The sequence below is a fragment of the Plutella xylostella genome, chromosome 14, assembly GCF_932276165.1.
Source record: "Plutella xylostella chromosome 14, ilPluXylo3.1, whole genome shotgun sequence".
In the NCBI taxonomy this organism is placed as follows: Eukaryota; Metazoa; Arthropoda; class Insecta; order Lepidoptera; family Plutellidae; genus Plutella; species Plutella xylostella.
The window spans coordinates 3,153,984-3,173,736 of NC_063994.1; the positions used below are offsets into that span (position 1 = coordinate 3,153,984).

A 19,753-nucleotide genomic window follows, 5' to 3' on the forward strand; every position below is an offset into this window, starting at 1 on the left:
CGGATGCGTGTCAGTATGTTGTGTTGGTCTGTCTGTGACGGCTGCCAAGCTCACCACATGATGCCATTGAGTCTTGGGCATCACCCCAGCCAATTGCAAGTCGCTATTTGGTCACAATTAATGACCAACACTGAATCACGGAGGGGGGACGCGGCCGATACTGACGCTTATCAAAATGTAATTAGAAACCATTTTGAATTGGAGCTCCGGGTGTTATTTTAGATGTGCGGTGCGAACTTCCTAATTTGTCTTAGTTGTGGAATTGTACTGTGCAACAAAAAATAAATAACGAGCTACTGTTTTTCAGACACAACACAATCAAGGACCATCATGTTGCCGTGGAGAAGACATAAACATTGCCAGCATCTGACATATTTTTTGCGCCTCTGGTGATCTTCAAATATCAAATACAAGGCTCAGGCCATGGAGACCAGCATCACAAATGGTTACTCACAGTCATTACAGTGTAAAAACTACATTCAGAAATACTTTAATAAGTTCATTGAATGTCGGAGTGTAAGGAGAAATCACTCTTAAAATAGTCAAACTATTTAAACATACCGCAACTCTGATAAAAAAGGTCCTAGGAATTAGATAATCATACAGGTATTACTAATAAGATGTGTATACCTACAGGAATCGCCATGCTACACTAAGAAATAAATATCTATTAAAACTTTGATATTATAATATGATATGAAGTGTGAGATGAGATGAGTCAGTATACTTTATGCAACAAGACTTGTTGATACTACCATACACTATGCTGTACATAGTTTGCCAATTAACTACAATCTTTAAGCCCTTCGTAATAAGAGCCGGGCTAAATGAATCAAAAACCATCAAAGCAATAGCAATGCATTGTGGCTTCATCTAGCCAATTAACTCTTTCTTTATTGGGATCAATTTATGTTTGGTGCCGCAATGATACCGCGCCAAATATCTTAGTGAAACAATGCAAACGGAACAGTACAGCAATTTATATTTTAATGTGTCGGATAAGGATGGATAATAATACATTGCGTAGATTGGTGGATGGTTATAGCGTTGTCGTCTATTCACATAATGCTAATATTATCGGCTCGACGCTACACTCTAACTCCGTTTCTGAGACTAAGTGCCAATTTCTCCATAGTCGGTTAGAGCATCAATACTCCCGTATTGGTTGACTTTTGACACATCTGTCATGAATTTTATATGGAGATGACGTATAATTATTAAATCAATCCCTGTCGGTTAGATAACCGACTATGGAGAAATTGGCACTATAATAAGACTTTTCTAGCGTGTCGGTGACAAAAACTGAATCGGTGAAAGGATTGCATAGGTGCAGGGTAAATTACTTATCGAATTGATTACTGATGGTGAAATGTGTAAGCCTATATGTGTGAGATTTATATTGCTAAAACAATCGAAGTGAATTCACAATTATTGTTTTGGTTCTTCACCACGAATAATAATCTCAACCTGGTGCATGTAGGTGAACTATAATAATATCATTTCCAAACACATGGATTTATGGATTAGCATTCCAGGCTATGACTGTTAACTATAAAATGTCCAAAGAAATAGCTATTATAATATGTAGAGCAGCTATAACTATGATTCATCTGACACTATGAATAAGAACATAACCTAACGTATGGTTATGCTATTCACGGGACTTCTAAGAGTTTAAGCATCTTTAGAGGGGTTCACTAGCTGTCCCTAATGACGTATCATGCACCCACAAACAGTTTGCCCTGGAGGAGGAAACTTATCTGTTTTTTTTATTGTACCTCATACTTATTACGACCCACACGCGGTGACAAAACCCTAGTCCAGTTCTAAGGCATGTGCTTCTCTGGTTGGCTTAGTTTACCGCCGACTGACTTACCACTAAGTTTCCACTTGATTTATAGGTTTACCAAATACAGATAATACTCTTCCATAAAACACTCACCAGCAATTAATAAGTTCCAATAACATATGGAACGGCAATGGCAGTCTATATTAGAGTTTTTTTTTTTAATGCTGATATTTTGTATGCTGTAGTCATTTTTGTCTCCGGTCCGAAACAATACCTAGCGTGAGCTGATACAAAACGTCCTTCGTTTCATCGAATTTACTCCCAAATTTAATAAACTTATGGCAAGTATTTTTACAAAAATATCAAAAGCACAGAACTGTAACAACAAAACTAGGCCATACATCTCAAAACTCTACCGATTTTTCTTGCATTCTGGCACTGATATTTGATAGATAGTAACAGAATTGTATCTCCTATCCCAGTCCAACAAATATAGATTGTGAATTAATAAGACTATAGGGAGACGCGTGCCAAGCGACTGTTTACGCGTATGATGTATAGAGCAGCGGTGTCTTGGGATTATAGAGCATTTCCTTCTCAGCAGTATTGTTGAGGATTCATTGAACTTTGTCTTTAGACTCAATCTAAGGGTAATGAAACATACTTTTTCTTAATGCTAAAGTGCCACCTGAGAGTACGCTCTGGGCTAGCGTTCATAGCGCTTAGCGTAAAAACTATCTCGTTAATAGTAATGTTTTATTAATTTCGTTATGTATTTTGTATTTTTAACAGATTGCAACTATGCTGCGATATATTTTAATAACACACAGTACCTTTTAACAAAGCAAGTGGCGTGATATTAAGTGGATGTTTACACTATTTAACTCTTTATTACTACCGCCAAACTATTCATTAGTTCTATGCAACGATATTTTAATTGATAATCTAACTATGTAATTAATTTTATGACCGTATGTATCTTTGTTCCTATGGATTGCCCAATAAAAATACCAATTTTACACACAAAACCCTTCTTATCATCACTAGAATGTGGTTGTGAAATAGACCGGTACATTATAGTTTTTATTACTAGGTACATTAATTATCAATACACTTGTACGAATGTACATATTCCTTTGTCATTGGGGTATTTAACAGCATAATGGGGTTTTCACGTACCACGTTTCGAAGACAAACCTTACATTTTAAGTAGAAGGAAACAAGTGCTTTACGACTTTCCTTGTGGCATCATTGGACAATGTTTAAAAATGAAAAATGGGAACTTTTTGATGACTTCACTATCAAAACACGTATGAATATTTACACACCCCAATCGAAGTTAAAACTGTATGACCAATGCGGGCAGCTTTTATAGGGATGAACCAATTTCCATGAAACATGACTAGGAAGACTCTTCGTACTGTACTCGTGAAAGTCAAAATCGACAGACTGGGGTGTTATATCTTACATATGTAACAGAAAATGTGGGTCCAGAGTTGACACAGGCGATAGTCTGTCTTATACCTATATATATTAGGAATTCCGTCACGCCTAGTAAACCAATATTGTAGTCTTTTAGGATTAAGGGTGGCTAACACTAAATATTTAAAGGCAATTAAATCAATTGCTGTCTTGCTTTGGCAGTACCATGTCAGAGCACGCGATCATAGATTTAATTTTGATTAAGTTTTTGGTGCAAGCCACCTAAGTTATGTTTGAAGTTGTGGATGTAATTTTCGCTAAGTATTTTTATCCCAGAATTTAAGAGAGCAACTTTATAAGCACGTGAGCACGTGACCATATTTTAAGTATTCGGAAAACAGTGAGAAACTAAACTGAAGGTAATCTCTTGAGGAAACCTATAAAAAGATAAAAGGCCAATTTGCTAACAAAGTCGGTTCAGGATGACCCAACAGTGTGCTTGTTTAGGATTTATCTGATGTTAATACAGAATTCACGACTATATTTGCATACTAAAGCCGTAACTAGCTTACGTACACGCTACCTTAGTCCAAAAGACATTCAACTTTCATGTGTGTATGTGAAAACAGTTGGCAACAAGGAAAACATGGTACAAAAACTCTAAACAATGTCTATGAATTGTGATGTTTTACGATTTCTGGACTAACCGTAAAATACAGCGGCACATTTTTTTGTCCATTTCTAAACTGCGGTAATGCAAAGGTTAGTTTGGACTGTATGTATGGCAGCCGTTGGCACTAAAACCGCCAATTTCTAAGGGGTATACAACTCATTAAACTCAACATACACATGAAACCAAACCAACAAGGTATGAAAGGGGTCGGGGGGTTCAAATCACACGAGGTTAGGGCACACTAAAACGCAAGTTCAACCCCGTACCATGGTTCCACGAATCCATCTTGATCCCACCCGTGTGGGGTAACATGTGACGGTCGTACGCGGCAGCTAGCGCTGCGTTACGATCTTTCACTGCAACAAGGGGGCATAAGCACATTATTATGATTTATTTATTTAATAGACATTGCAGTAAATATTTTGTGTACGCGCCATGTGGCTGTGGCTATAAGGTATGAGGGTATATGACCTTTCGCGCCATGTTTAATTTGCGTGTAGCTTCCGATTAAAAAAATGTTTCTTCCATACAATATTACGTCATAGCTGCACTATTGAGGGCCGATTCGCCAAACTTGGCTTTTCATAGTCAGTATATTTTTGTCTGTAAAATTTTATAGGGAATTTTAAAGTTGAAGTTGGTACCTGAAAGCATAACTCTATATATCTATGAAGTCTACATCTGCAAAAGTTTAGCTGTATGTGTTAAGGGTAATGCTATAATCACAGAAAAATATTGCCACTGATGCCAATATCATCTTTGATCAGTCATCATCTTCAGTGTACACGGTGGGAGGTGCCTCCATGATGGATATACATATATATGTACTGCACTATTCCATATTATACAGATACATCTGTTGCACCTAATCTGGCTGGCTTATCATTATCCCACAGTGACAAAGCAAAGACCGTCTCTAGTATTTGGGACCAACATGCTATGAACAAGAAGATGATGGTCAGGCTGACACATCAACCATCTTAAGAAAACCTAACTAATTCTGTGTATTGTAAAACTAGACTATTATTATGGTTCATTTCATAATAACAAGATTTATGAAATTCATTTTAGATAATAAATTTAAAAATTTATTTAATAATTATTATGTAGAGTATTGTATTTTATTTATTACACGTAAAAATAAACTTGAAATTTTAAACATTGAGTATGCATGGTAAGGCCTTTTCCCAGCAGTGGAACATAATATTATTATTAAAAGGGGCTAAATAAAATAATAAACAATTACTTTGCTTTATCCTCTTTTTGCTTGTGTAGAAAATGCAGCTAATCTCTTATACATAAATTTTGTGAACATTACATTGATATATTTTTAAATTAATAAAACAAAAGAGCTATAAAATAATAGAAGGTACTAAGACTTAGTATAATACTTACTTTTGTGCAAAATAATAAACAATGACCCGTCACATCACGAGAAATTTGAAAAAAAAACAAAATCTATTATTGTGTCTGGTGCAAATATAGGTTGGTGGGACATGAGGGGTTTAAAATCTGTGACATTTGTAATCAAACTTAATACAAATTTCATCTAACAGTAAACACAGGAAAAAGTTTTTTCAATTTGGTGTACGGCTTCAAAATAAGATGAGAAAATCAATTAACAAGTTCAAAAACATTAAATTATATTAAAACAACCCCCTACATCTTTTTCAGGGGCATAGCTAATAGTAGTTCACTTAAATAAGTTTTTATTTTCAACAATTCATTGCATTGTATGATTATCAGTGATGGTGATGAAGTATTTATTTTTAATTTATATTTCAACATGATTTCATTCCAGAATGTTCTTTTTGAATAAGTATTTATAAAACCATTTCTATTTATCTTATCAAAGATTGTTTCTGATTAAAAAGATGGGCTGCAAATCTTGAGATCATTCCCGAAACATGCAAGGGTAGTATTAGATAGTCAGATATCAAGTTTTTTAGAAATATGTAAGTGTTGCAGTAGTTGGATCTCATCATAAACACCTCTTTTACAACATAAGGTTCATGATGTCAATATTGTTTAGCAAATATGGACACATAAAATACAGGAACAGCATGAGTCATAAGCGACAGTGCAGAAAAGGTCAGATCTTCACCTTACACCGTCTATAACACCTATTACGGTAACCTGAACTGACTCAAGGTCATAACCTGGAAGTGTGAGAAATCAGCCAAGGTGAGGCGTCAAACTCACACACGGAACAGAGGAGCGACCGGTCAGAAAGACGGCCGCAGGTGTAATCACTCATGCAGGCAGGTGATCAATTTGATGCCAAATTTACTCACTTTGATCGCTAGCCGCGGGAAGAGCGCCGTCGCTCACAAACGAGCCGGTGCGCACCACCGGGCCCCACTGCTGTCTCCGGCCACCGTCTTTAGACTCTGTCCTGTCCACATCATCTCCTCTACACAGATGAAATGCAAACACGCACCAATATAACACAAAACCAATGCGCATCGTGATCTCCGAATTACACTACTGAAGTAACCGCACTGGATAACACAACACCACTTCCACACCACAATACTCTATACGCATTCTAGAATTAATGTAGAAAAAGGATTTTCGGGGCACACATCACGGTTTTAAACATAAAATACTACGGATTTTTATCACAGCCAGAAAAATCTGACGAGGTCGACAGAATTTTTGACTTTGACACTTGTGATAGTTCACTTTACATATTTGCATATGGCAACATTCATAAAACACGATCACAGAGAAGAAAAATAAACTAGTTCATTCATTCATTCATTCGGTCAAAGACTTACCACACTTATCCGAATTTTGTTATTGTATTGCAATCATGTTTACACACTGGCCGAGACTGAGCTAGGCAGCCCTCACACATGTAACCTTTGTCATCATCATCTTTATCTGCTGGTACTGGGTCACCTCGAAGAAGTTGGTGGTGTGCTGGAGGGTATTTAGGTGTTATGTACATGGCTGGTTTACATGGCCTCACCATGAGACTACCTATGTACCTATGTATGTCGGCACCACAAGTTGATGTGTTTGCGGATGGTTGGCCAAAGTTAAAAAAGGCATGTCTGAAATTTTGTGAGTCTGAATAGTCTGATGGATAAATTATTATTATATAACTAAATAAGTATTATTATTATTGTGCCTCTATGTAGCGCTAAGGTTTTTCTTTATAACTGTAATGCTATGTAGTGTGATGATGAATAAATAAATAAATAAATAAATGTATCTAAGCGCTTTGTACTTGTCAATAAAATAAAAGTATTCCTAATAATAATATGCAATTTGAAAGAAAAAATTAACAGTTAGCAGAGTAGGTTGAAATAATATTTTTTTACAGTGATGTGAATCCTACACAACAGGGTTCTAATGCTATGATGTGACGTCACATCGTATTTATCCAAAATAAATGTCAAGTGAAATGACCTTGCTTTTTGTAAACAACCTAAATTTGATAAAAAAAAAGTGTTCCTGGTTGTTGTGCATATTGAAATAACAATTTTCCGTTGAAAAGCTGTTATAATTTTCGGTTGATACAAAATGAATATCGATTTCGAGACCATGGCTGTTTTGGAAGAAGAATCACAAAACGTGAGTGCCATATTTCTTTGTTTTGTTAGGTTGTTTACTAATCGACCCATGTTGTGATGTGATTGTATTATCATGTGTATCTACTCTAAATAGTCAACTAAATTCATTGAGATTCTTAGAACTCAGTTCAAATGTTTGTATTTTACATATTTGTTACATTTTCTCCTATTTTTAACATACCTATTCAACTTCTTATCTTGTCATTTGATACTTCCGTGATTGATACATAATGGAGATTGTAGTTCTTCAATGTTGCACAACATACACATGGGTTTCATAATTAAATTTGCTCTACATAATCGTTTTTCTAATTACTACACCTGGTTTCGGCTCAATATCTTTGAGAATACTTCAAATTAAAAGGCTGTCGAGGTATTCAAAATGTGGCAAAAGATACAACAAGTAATTTACACATTTAGGCTAACCAAACCCTAAAACTAACACATTGAAATATGTATGTAATTTTTTTAATCAAGTGAGAATGCATTGGCCAAACTAAATTTTACATTGAGAATGGAATGAATGCATGCACCCTATTGAGAATGGAGGCGATTAGGCTAGATATTGATGGCCGTCCAACCACCTACTGTGGTTAAATTATATATTAGATTGTTAAAATTTCTATATTAAAATTAGGTATTAGAAGTACCTACCATATTATTATAAAATCATACCTAATCAATGGGGTTTACAAAAGTAGCCTGACCAAGCAAAAAAAGCATTGCTCAGATTTGTAAGCAACAATGCTTAAGGATTGTTAATTGCTAATGTTTGGTAGTGGATTCTGGGCAGTCAGTGAGTGACACTATTCTGACTGGCTAATCCTTTCACCACAGTGGTGAACCCTAGACAAGCTCTAGTGTTCATCACCAACAAGCTAAAAATAAGTACCTATCAGTATATGTGTTATGAGCCTCATCATAAGAATACCTATGGAGATGCTGGAGGTGGTAGAGCATCCCCACGCAAAGGGAGGATCCTCCTCCTTTTAATAAATATTGTAAGTTTGGAAATGAGTTACTAAAGTGAAATTAGAGCCATCTCTTGTTCTGTGTTGGAAACAGGTAGTACAGCTTGTAGTAACTAGATGTCACTACGTGTTTAAATAATGCACCATTTACTCAATCTTATTTTCTATTTTGTAAGATAAGTTAGTGAAGGTTGGTTACAGATGAATAACTTTTGGCAATAATTATTGAGTATTGATAACAATAAAAAAAACATATACATATCTATACAAGATTTGCCAGAAGTTCAATCTACACAATATTTAATCTGCTGGTTAGGCTGAAATGAAAACAAATGCGTTTTCCTAATTGGTTGCCAAAACTGTTATTGTACATAAAAAATATACCTACCTACTAATTTTCTAGACCAAAGCAGAAAGCACTTATGTGCCACGCCTACTTATTTTCTGAACACTTCAGTTACTGATATGATATCTGTGGGTTAAATTACCATCACAAAAGTAGGTAGGTTGGTATTATAGCTAGAATTAGAGTAAATAAAGAATGTCCTCAAACCGGTCGGTTTGTGTATACTTTTACAGGTTTTATAAGCGTTATTTTGAAGCCTGATCATCCTAACTAATATTATAAATGCGAAAGTAACTGTGTCTCTCTGTCTGTCTGTTACTCTTTCACGCAAAAACTACTGAACGGATTTAAATGAAATTGGTATATAGATAGTCTAGACACTGAGAAAGAACATAGGCTACTTTTTATCGGGGAATTCCCACGGGAAAACTTTTTAAGCCGAAGCGAACCTCGCGGGAACAGCTAGTTGAGTATAAATATTGTTTTGTTTTAATTCTTCATATACACACACACTCACGCCTTGTACTAATGTACTCCCTTGCGGGGTAGGCAGAGGTGCATTGCTGCACCCACTTTTCGCCAGAGCGTTATGTTAGTCCAAATGTAATAGGGGGCGGGCCTATTGCCATTTTACGGGCACATCCAAGACCCGAGAACAAATATCTGTATTTAAACAAATATCTGCCCCAGCCGGGAATCGAACCCGGGACCATATGCTTAGTAGTCAGGGTCACTAACCACTACGCCATTCGGTCGTCGTTTTAATTCTTTATAGTAGTTAATAGTGTACTTAGATAAATAAAAATAAAATCAACAGCCGGGTATCGATTGCCGTACTATGAAGATCATCCCCAATGCGGAGATATCGCCAAAATGACGTTTATGAAAAATGCTATTATGCATGCTAGATCAACAATCTCGCGTAAAACGTTAAACGTAAAAAATCTATGAGTTGGACATTAAATTGGAAAATAGCGGACATGCATGTTATACAAGTTGTAGAAGAGACAAATGTCGTAGCGCTGCTAACCTAACCACGACAACTCCAAGTCCTCCAACCAGTTAAAGCTTTTTTAAGGAATAGGTTACATACAGCCAGCAAATATAAAATGTAAATACCTTTTTTACATTCTTCAACTCTGTCTTTCAATTAAGTATGACTCAAAGGATCAAACTTGTTTGCACTCGGGGTGGATCTTTTGCTTGTACGTACTTAATAATTAATGTACCCAGCCCTAGATTCGAACCATCATCTGTTGTAAAAATCGAAGACTAAGCTACCACAGCCATTTTTATTTTTGGTTATTTAGATCTGTTTTTATTTCTCGGTAGTGATAGCGATGCCGAGTCGGTGATATCGCTCGTGATATGCGATACGTGATGCTTATGCTGCAAAATGTCGATAGATGTGCGCGTATCAACTCGATAACTAACCATGCAATGCTGCATACGTTGGGTCTTATAAAGTGAAATTTTAACAATGAGTATTTAACACGGCCCCATTAAAATATATTAGTCGTTCGGCCGTTTGAGAGCTACAACTACGCGACTGCGGATATTATATACAGACACGTAAAACTTGTAACATCCCTCTTTTTACGTCGAGGTTAAAATTAATAAAAAATAGTCATGGCGCGGCGGCGTCGACAATTTTCTGCGATCTTCAAAGGTTTTTCCACCAATATTGTTTATCATTTTGCTGTTGTCGGGAATCGTTGACCAGCCCTCAGCTCAATCAGTGTAAAAAATCCACCCTGTATTTTTTAAATACACAGCAAGAACTTGACATTCCCGTTCGCTTATAAATTCAATGTCATTCCGAAAGAAATCCCTCCGCAGTGCCAGACAAAAGGTGACCCCTATTTCTGACGACGAAAAAACGTGTTCAACTGCGCAGTTATATTTAGCGTCGTCATGCATTCTCTCAATTAGTGTTTCTACACGGCATGTGTATTTACTAGCCTGTCTACAATGTCTATCCTTAAGTTAGACCTAGGTTAACAAGTGCGCAGTTAAGACAACCAAACTGCGCACTGTCTTCAGAGCGAGCCGCTGCATCCTTATCCCCATCGTATCACGGTGCGTTTTTGGTGCTTCCCGTATCTTTTACGTGTTGCGTGCGTACGTACGTTACGTATGTATACTGGGACGTCACTCTATATGACGAAAAACGAAGTTTCAGAGCGCTGCTGCGCGAGTCACGACTCTGTCTCGTTGTATTAAACATGCCGATTGCACGACAGCTCTCGTTGGTTCGTTTTTCGTCAGTATAGAGTGACCCTCCTACAGTGCAATGGCGTTGCCGAGTGCAACCGGCCGATAAGCCAGTCGGAGGTGGGGCGAAGGCCTAGCTACTGCGAACTCGGTTGCGACACTCCCACAATAACCCTTTGTGTAACCGCTCTGCGTTGTACCGCGCGCGACGACACAGCTTTCTTGGAATCGTGTTCGAAAAGTTTTCCTTTTTTAATTTAAAAGAACGGTCGCGTTCGGGCATTCTTGCGTGCCAATCGACGCAGTACGCGATAGGTCGGCCGACAGCCGGTACGTTTGCGGACTCGTCCCCCAACATTCGTGTTTAATAAACATCTGTAAGTAAATACTTGATAAGTGAAATCTTCCATGCATAGTGTGTTCCGCATATGTTGCAGTGTTGATAGCGCGAATGATTTATTTTAGGTTACGCAGCAAAGTGACAGTTACTGCGTCGCATTAAATGAGCAGTCGAACGAACGGCGCAATACTCAAACGCCGGCCAGTTGCTAACCGCGAAAAAAGAAACAAATGAGTTTAAAAAGTAAATGAAAAAGATGTGAAAAACTTTTTGGAACTCGTGTTTGACTGTGGCTTAAGAACCCAAACAGTTTTGTGAGTGAAACTCTTTCTTAGGCGGCGGTAGCGGTAGGTCAAGGCCCTTGTATGTACGCCGTTGAATCCAATTAAATGTGATACATACGCATTCGCTGAACTCTGCAAAATCAATATTATCCATTCTATTATTATAAACAATATTGTTTTTTCTATATTTCACTGAATCATCATGATAGGTGCAACAGCTGTCTTTAGTATGCTATCTGACCAGTTATCTTGCATACCATAAAAGGATAAGACATCGCTTACAATCAAAATAAACTGTTACTTAAATGAATAGCACTCCTACTTAGGTTCCTATAAATTTATATATTAAACCTAACCTAGGGCACAAGCTCTTTCACATTGGATATTCATATCCATCAAATTACATCACGAGTCGCGATAATTAAAATTATGTATCCTTGCAATGGGGACAAACAAGGTTGCAACAATGTTGCCTTCGTGAGATGTTATCATTGAAGTAACAATAGGCTGTGTAGGTACTCTGCGTAGCGGCATTAGGGCTAACTGCGTAGGTACCTACTTAGGTAATTTACGTATGCATAAGGTATAAACTTCTATTGGGTACTAAATATAAATTATGTACTAAGTTGTTCCTAAGAATCCTGAGCTAAAAATAAATATAAATAAATAAATATGTGGGGACATCTCACACACGGCCATCCGACCCCAAGCTAGGCAGAACCTGTGATATGGGTGTCGGACAGCTGATATATCTACACAAAATACATAGATAGATACATACTAAATATAAATATCAACACCCAAGACCCGAGTACAAATATCATAAATATAAATAAATAAATATGTGGGGACATCTCACACACGGCCATCCGACCCCAAGCTAGGCAGAACCTGTGATATGGGTGTCGGACAGCTGATATATCTACACAAAATACATAGATAGATACATACTAAATATAAATATCAACACCCAAGACCCGAGTACAAATATCTGTCTTTAAACAAATATCTGCCCCAGCCGGGAATCGAACCCGGGACCTTCGGCATAGCAGTCAGGGTCACTAACCACTACACCACTCAGCCGTCGGCTGAGCGGCAGCTTAACAACGAACTCAGATGGTTATTTATTCTATTTACATTCACGAAAAGTTTGCAATTGTGACACAATTAATTGTGAAAGGCTCTTGAAACGAACATTTATATTGACATAATTAAATATTCAGACTAAAAAGCCAAATCCCGAAGACCTCCTTTTTCTAAGACATTGAGTATGCTCTGGTATGCTCCTACTGCTGAACCTCTACCAACATTACTTACTCCTCTTTTCCCTGCCAGTATCACGCAACCAACGAGTCTGCACAATAAAGTCAACCATACCAAATTCTCGCTACCAAAAAGGTTACCGCAAAGGAGTTCCAAGTTCAAAAAGTTTTGAACCAATCCCCAATATTTCCACAAAGGAGTTCCCAGTCCAAAAAGTTTTGGACCAATCCTATATATATCCGCAAAGAAGTTCCAATTCCAAAAAGTTTTGAACCAATCCTCTTGATTACCGCAAAGGAGTTCCATGCCCAAAAAGTTTTGAATCAATCCTATAGAATCTCTAGATTACCGCAAAGGAGTTCCAAGTCCAAAAAGTTTTCACCTCACCCTCTGCATCGCCAGGAGTCTGTGAGCGGCGGCATATTCGGCAGCGTGGGCGCTTCTAGTGCCGACGGCGGCGAGCGGCGCGAGGGCGGCAAGCGCGGGCGCCGGCCCGGCAGGAAGGCGCAGCTGGATAAGCAGGACATGAAGGCTAAACTGGGTAGATAGAGTGCCTTATACGATATATTACCATTCTTCTTTTAAGGGTGTCGGTGACAGGATTGGCGTTTTGTGAGCGGATTCAATTTGTGTGCTTCAAGTCTGGTTAGAACACAGAATGATAATCACCTGATGTCTGCAAAATTGTTATTTTACTTTAACATCCATGCCATCCGATGGGCATCATGCACCTGGCTCGCCAGGCGTGTCGGGTCATCCGTCCCATTGGTTGCTCTTGTGTACTGTGAACATAATTATGTGTGCACTATAATCCTCTCCCGCGCAGATGGCTGGTCTCAATTATATTCACCGCATTGCTTGAATTTCGGCTATGGCCGTGCGCATTATGCCCATAGTATTATTATCCTCAAATACTTACTGCACTTATTTAACCAACAACATGCCAATAATCCTCTCCGGCGCTGATGTCTCGTCTCAATAAGATTTGCTAGCGTCCATGGTCGAATTTTGGTTAGAAGGACATTATTTTTATATACCCATTTACCTATAGCAATAGCACATCTTTAACCCCCTAAAACTCAATAAATTCCAGAACGCAGCAGACAGTCGGCCCGCGAGTGCCGCGCGCGCAAGAAGCTGCGCTACCAGTACTTGGAGGAGCTAGTGGCTGACAGGGAGCGCGCCGTGCTCACGCTCAGGAAGGAGCTGGATAAGGTATGTGGAGACAACTCGCACACGGACATTGAGCCCAAGCTAGGCTACCAGTACCAAAACGGCTTTCACGGGGCGCAATTAAATCGTGACAAAAGTTTTGCAACGCGCCGCCTCAAGAGCGTTTTGTCACGTCTTAAATACGCCCGGTGCTAGCCCTTCTGGAGGAGCTAAAATATTGGCGGAAGGAGCATTTATAAAGTATGAAGCTTTCCATTTCCCGCATACAAAGTGGTGCCTCCAGCGGAAGAAACAAGAAACTTTTGATATCATCTGCCAACGACAATCGTTCATTGCCGCATGTAGGTCAGGAAGCGCCACACAAGCTGAAGACACCACACTGTGTCTTCAGATTTCCTCATCCAACCACTACCTTCAACATATTGTCGATCCAACAGTCCATGAACTTGTATATTCCAACAATCATAGATTCTTCAGTAGACATGACCGACTCATCGCCAGTACGTATAGTACAAGTTTTATAGTTTGTCGAACACTATTTATAGTTTCCGCTAGAGGCGCCACTTCGTATGCGTGAAAAGGTAAACTTATAGTTTTCGACTGACTAAAAAACCTGTACTAGTCGTACTGGGGGTCTAGTACAGGTTTGATAGTTTATCGAAAACTATATAAGTTTACGTTTTCTCGCATACTAAGTGGCGCCTCTAATGGAAACTATCATGAAACTTTTGACAGATAATGTATGCTATTGACCGGAGAATACGCAAACTTTTTTCGTTTTAATAAATAGCAAAACCCATACCAGAGCCTCTGATGACAGAAGAAACCAAAGCAAGCAAGCACCTTTTTCGTTTTCGTAAATTGCAAAACAAAACCCGTACTAGAGGCTCAGTTTAGCTTGCACATAATAATTATAGAGCTATAATCGATAACCTAGGCTTTCACTAACCTCCTGTTCTCCCCGTTTCAGTTCTACAAATGGAATCAGGAGTTAGACCAAGGCCGCATGCCTGAAGGCATCGAGGCGCTTCTGCAAGAAATGGGAACTGTCAAGCAAGAGGACGCCAAACCATTCTAGGCGTTAAGTTAAGTGACATAAGGTTGGGTTTTAACTGCTTGCTGATTTAGGGCTGATTTTTTAATGGTCAGATAAAAGTTATTTGGAGTTTAATGCTGCTGACAGCAACAATTTTATTCCTCAGATAACGTTTATCCGACCATTGAATAATCAGCCCTTAGATTTGTATGGCACTGGCAAGACTACGCCTAATAGTTTTTAGGCGCTATGTGCAGTCAAATTTGTATGACACTGATAATCTATGGAAAAAATGTCGATTAGTATAAACTTGTAACCATGTAACTTGACCAAAGTACATAGTCACTGTTGCTTTTGTGAAAGAATGATAAGAGAGGATTTGGAACGCGTCCTTGCCGAGGTTGGCTGGTAGAAAATGCTTTGAGCATTAAGTCAACCTTTTGTAAACTAAAACTAAAGTATAATACTGGTCAAGATGAAGTGTTTCCTAGTTTAACAGTGTCATCACAATGCGACTGTCATCATCATCATCAGCTAATAATCATCCACTGCGACTATAGAAACACATTTCTAAATTAATTAGTAAACAGTTAAAACTAGACTAGTCTTTATTTTATTGGTCTTTTTTATTTTCGATGTGAAATGTTTTGTTTTATATTTTCATATATTTAGTATCATCGTTTCGTTAATGTTAATTTAATTTTAAAGAGGACTTATTATTAATGCGTTCTATATCTACGTTATTTTTTAATAGGTATGTAATATATAAATTGTTGTTGTGTGTCCAACATGTATATATTTTATTGATGCCATCACAGATGGTATACATACTCGTCAACTAAGTGATAAAATCAATTAGTTTTCAATTTAATTGTAAGTTAATACCATAGATAGAAGTATCTTTATTTGTAACATTTATCGTTTTCGTTAAAAATCGTATAAACGAACTGTTCGGTTTGAAATAATCAAAAAAATGTTTTCTTTATTTTCTAAATGGGGCTAGGCTTGTTGTATTTTTTACATCTTTCTAAAGGTTTTGAAATGTTCTGTAGGTACAATTTTTTAGGTAATTTTTTTAACAATTACTTTAATTTGTATTTTATAGAATACCTACATGATGTCGATTCTGAAGGCATTTTCATTTACTTTTAGTGCTGTCAAACTATACACATTGCCAGCGAAAAAATAGATTTACGGCAATGCTTATACATAGAATCGAATTTTAAACAAAGAGCTTAAGGTTTTGACAGCACTAAAATTAGAATTTAAACTAGAATTTGTGTCTTCAGAATCGAAATCAATACTTATGTTTTTACTGTGCTACCACAAAAAACTTTAAACACTGCTTAACAAGTGCTCAAAGCGAAATTTGACATCTGTTAAACACTGTCCAAGTTTTTGTGGTAAGGCCCTTACTGTGCTACCACAAAAAACTTTAAACACTGTTTAACTATAATCGTTTGCAATAGAATCCAACATGTAAACAAACCAAATTGTCACGATTACTCCGTAATCACATACATTTGACGAGCAATTATGAACATAGTCTGATTTCAACGAACGCACCATTGTTTTTACATTATCTTCAACACGGTTTAACTTGTATTTATAAGTTAAATTTGTTATACCATTTTCCAGAACCAATGATATGGGTGACACTTAAAAATTTTCCATTTAACGCATGAATACTATTGCAAAATCTGTCATTTTATTGACAACGACCACAGATAATATATATTTCTTGAGTACACACTTTGGTAAAATGGAACGTACTAGAGACGGGACACATCAAAGTCGACGTTCTGAAATCGATAAAATATTAGAATTTTTTACATTGTATTAGTAAGTAGGTATATACAGTTCTCCCATATTAATAATGCGCATGCAAATCTTCGCAAACTGTCGTATTCCCGGAAACACCCGAATCATTGAATCCTAGAGCCTTAAACAAAGCACTTGCATTTTGAACCTTGTTCGAAAGATATTGTAGTCAATATCATGTGACACATAATCGAAAACCATTTGGGCGGTCGGTGGCTGTCACCGATCAGTCAAAGGTTTCAAGGTCAAGATCAGTATTACTTTGGTGGAATTATAAAGAGCTGCAATTACACATCGTTCTTGTTATTTTTTTCAAATGTGAATTTAATTTCAACTTTAATTATTTTTGACGACGCCATATTATGAGGCACATTTAAGAATAAAATATACGTCACATTGATAGACTTCACTTAGTTAGCCAATAAAGCCACACCCAAAAGACCAAGTTTGTAATTGTAATATTATTGTGAATGATCAGCGCTGTAAATACTATTGAACTGAGATTTTAATGTAAACCTGTGTTTTAAATCCATATTTCTTCTTCTAACATAAACCTTGTGTTATTCAAACCTTATTTCATCCATATTAACACCAGCTTGAGCAAGACATTTGAAAAGTACTGTAACATTTTCAAAGTAAATTTTTATATTATGACAATATTATGAATTATCGACTCAAATTTCGTTACTGATAAATCAATATCTCTTTTAGCACCAAACACATAAATCTAAAAAAATGCATGAAGAAAATGCACTTAACCACTCTAAATACATAATCGTTTTCTGGCGCTCGGAAATACGACCGTTGCCGAACAATGGCGAAGATTTCTATGCGCATTATCAATTTTGGGGAACTGTAGTATTTCTTACTTACTTTCTCATCAACAGCTTTAAAACAAACTATGATGTTTTTAATCAGAGTGCATATCTCTCTCATGCTGCCTCTCAGAATAATAAAAATTTTAATATATTTTATTAATAATCTACCTTCATGTATTTCATCGATATCCTTCGTATAATTTGAGTAAAGTTTAATTTATGGTTTTATTATCCTATTGTTGGAAAATTTCGGTCTGTTTTTTGTCATTTTGTTTGTTATTTTTGTCAAAATGCCGAGAAAGGCTGTTTTAAACTCGAAATGTCGTGAGTTTGTAATAAATTTGAGTTTGGTTGATAGAACAAAAACAATTATATTACAGGACTGAGACTATTTGGCTCGGATAGATTGTTTGCAAGATGAACTGATCATCAATGTCGGTGTTTAATCTGACACATACAAATTGACCCGTACAAATATCGATAGGTACAAGTCGATAGAATTTTACTCTCGGACATCTCTAAAACTGCCAAACTCAAAACGTCATGAAAACGTCCCCCATATCATTGGTTTTGGAAAATGGTATAAAACATTTGCAACGTAAAAATTTCGAAGTATTTGACAAGCTGTCATCTTAGTTTTTTACTCATCGAACTCTATAAGTCATTGAAAAGTTAGTGTTGTTCGTAATCTGAAGTTATCTTTTATTTTTAATTTAATAAATTATTTTAATTTAATATTATTTGAATACAATAAAAAAAAATTTCAAGAGCTTAATATAATTAACCAAAACGAAAAAAGGAAGAGGAAGAAATGAAAAAGCTCGACGGCATTTTAGACACGGCAAGCGATGACACAGTAGTTCCATTTATAATTACGGTTACCGGCGACACTTCTGATAGTGATGATGACGAAGACGAAGATTTAAATTTGTTTTAATAAACACTTATAATCAGTTTTATTTTATAGTCTATGGCTTATATATTTAATCTAATTAGAACACTATGACATCACTATGGGCATAAACAATACGCTGTCAATGTCAGCCCGCCATATTTGTTTACATGATTGTTGGATTCTATTGCAAACGATTATAGTGATTAATATGAAATTTGACAGATTTTTTTAGGCGTTTGACAGCTATAAACATCTGTTAAACACTGTCTAAGTTTTTGTGGTAAGGCCCTTATTGTTTATGTTATGTTTTTGACATACTTATTGTACTTCCTGCGTTCAATTATTAGTTTTAGTTGTTTTGTATCAGTTATGTTAATATGTTTTTATTAATTATGTTTTAAATGGTTAATTTTGATATTTGTTGGCATGATCGTGGTACCGTGAGCTTTTTATGTAGATAAAGCTTCAAGCATTGACTATTTGTTAGTTTTACAAAGTAGAAAAGTCTATAGACTTATTAAACTCACTGTACCACAATCAAAATTTATGACTGTACATAATTTTCATATAATTTAATATGGACATATATTTTTAAAAGAAAAGGACACCTTAGTCATGTGTAGATTAATTAGATTCTTACATACTTATCATTTTATATTGTCGGCAATCCGCCTCACTAAATGATTGAATTAATGTTTTTGATTGGTTACTTTTAGCATAAGTACTGTAAGAGTTAATTTACTTTATTAAGAAACTATGTAATATGTTTATAAATATTTATTTACTTTATTAACCTAAAAAGTTAGATATATATGTATATTAAAATGACTCACGTAAGTCAAATAACATTACAAGTGACCATATTTTGTCAAAATTGGTTCAAAAAGTTATAATTTATAAATAGCTTATTGAGCCGTTTTGGAAAATAAACTATCAACTTTGGCTTTTCTGTCATCAAAATAAGGTCAAATTATGCCTAGAAACCATCTAATGTAGGCTTTTTAAAAATACTTATACAACCTAACGTAAATCCACCTCAATTAGTTTTAAGTGTAGCTCTTAATCCTTAATTTTAAGATGAGTAAGTATCATGTGTATGAGTCATTTTTGAGATTTATGAATGAGTT

At 36.4% G+C, this 19,753-nt stretch overlaps 2 protein-coding genes across 6 annotated transcripts in view; one reads left to right on the plus strand and one right to left on the minus strand.

The window, feature by feature from the left end:
* Positions 1 to 6,569, minus strand: part of LOC105385813 (stromal interaction molecule homolog) — a 32,323-nt gene extending 25,754 nt beyond the window's left edge. For 2 of the 5 annotated variants that reach the window (XM_048625547.1, XM_048625546.1), the window contains exons 1-2: positions 6,179 to 6,569; positions 4,151 to 4,240 (exon numbers count right to left, since the gene is read on the minus strand). In XM_048625547.1, the coding sequence (XP_048481504.1) occupies positions 4,151 to 4,240; positions 6,179 to 6,350 (262 nt within the window). In that variant the 5' untranslated portion in view covers positions 6,351 to 6,569. The remainder of the gene's footprint in view (positions 1 to 4,150; positions 4,241 to 6,178) is intronic. The other 3 variants (XM_048625545.1, XM_048625544.1, XM_048625548.1) reach the window with 2 other exon arrangements.
* Positions 6,570 to 7,276: 707 nt separating this feature from the next.
* LOC105385783 (REPTOR-binding partner) lies at positions 7,277 to 16,298 on the plus strand. Its single transcript, XM_038120318.2, has 4 exons — positions 7,277 to 7,466; positions 13,286 to 13,424; positions 13,977 to 14,098; positions 15,027 to 16,298. The coding sequence occupies exons 1-4, from the start codon at positions 7,416 to 7,418 to the stop codon at positions 15,132 to 15,134; spliced, it is 420 nt and encodes a 139-aa protein (XP_037976246.1). The 5' UTR covers positions 7,277 to 7,415; the 3' UTR covers positions 15,135 to 16,298.
* The last annotated feature ends 3,455 nt before the right edge of the window (positions 16,299 to 19,753 follow it).

Coding starts and splice junctions, on each gene's coding strand:
- LOC105385783 (XM_038120318.2), top strand. CDS start 7,416: ATGAATATCGATTTCGAGACCATGGCTGTTTTGGAAGAAGAATCACAA. Junction 7,467..13,285: donor TGGAAGAAGAATCACAAAAC/GTGAGTGCCATA, acceptor CTGCATCGCCAG/GAGTCTGTGAGCGGCGGCAT. Junction 13,425..13,976: donor GGACATGAAGGCTAAACTGG/GTAGATAGAGTG, acceptor AATAAATTCCAG/AACGCAGCAGACAGTCGGCC.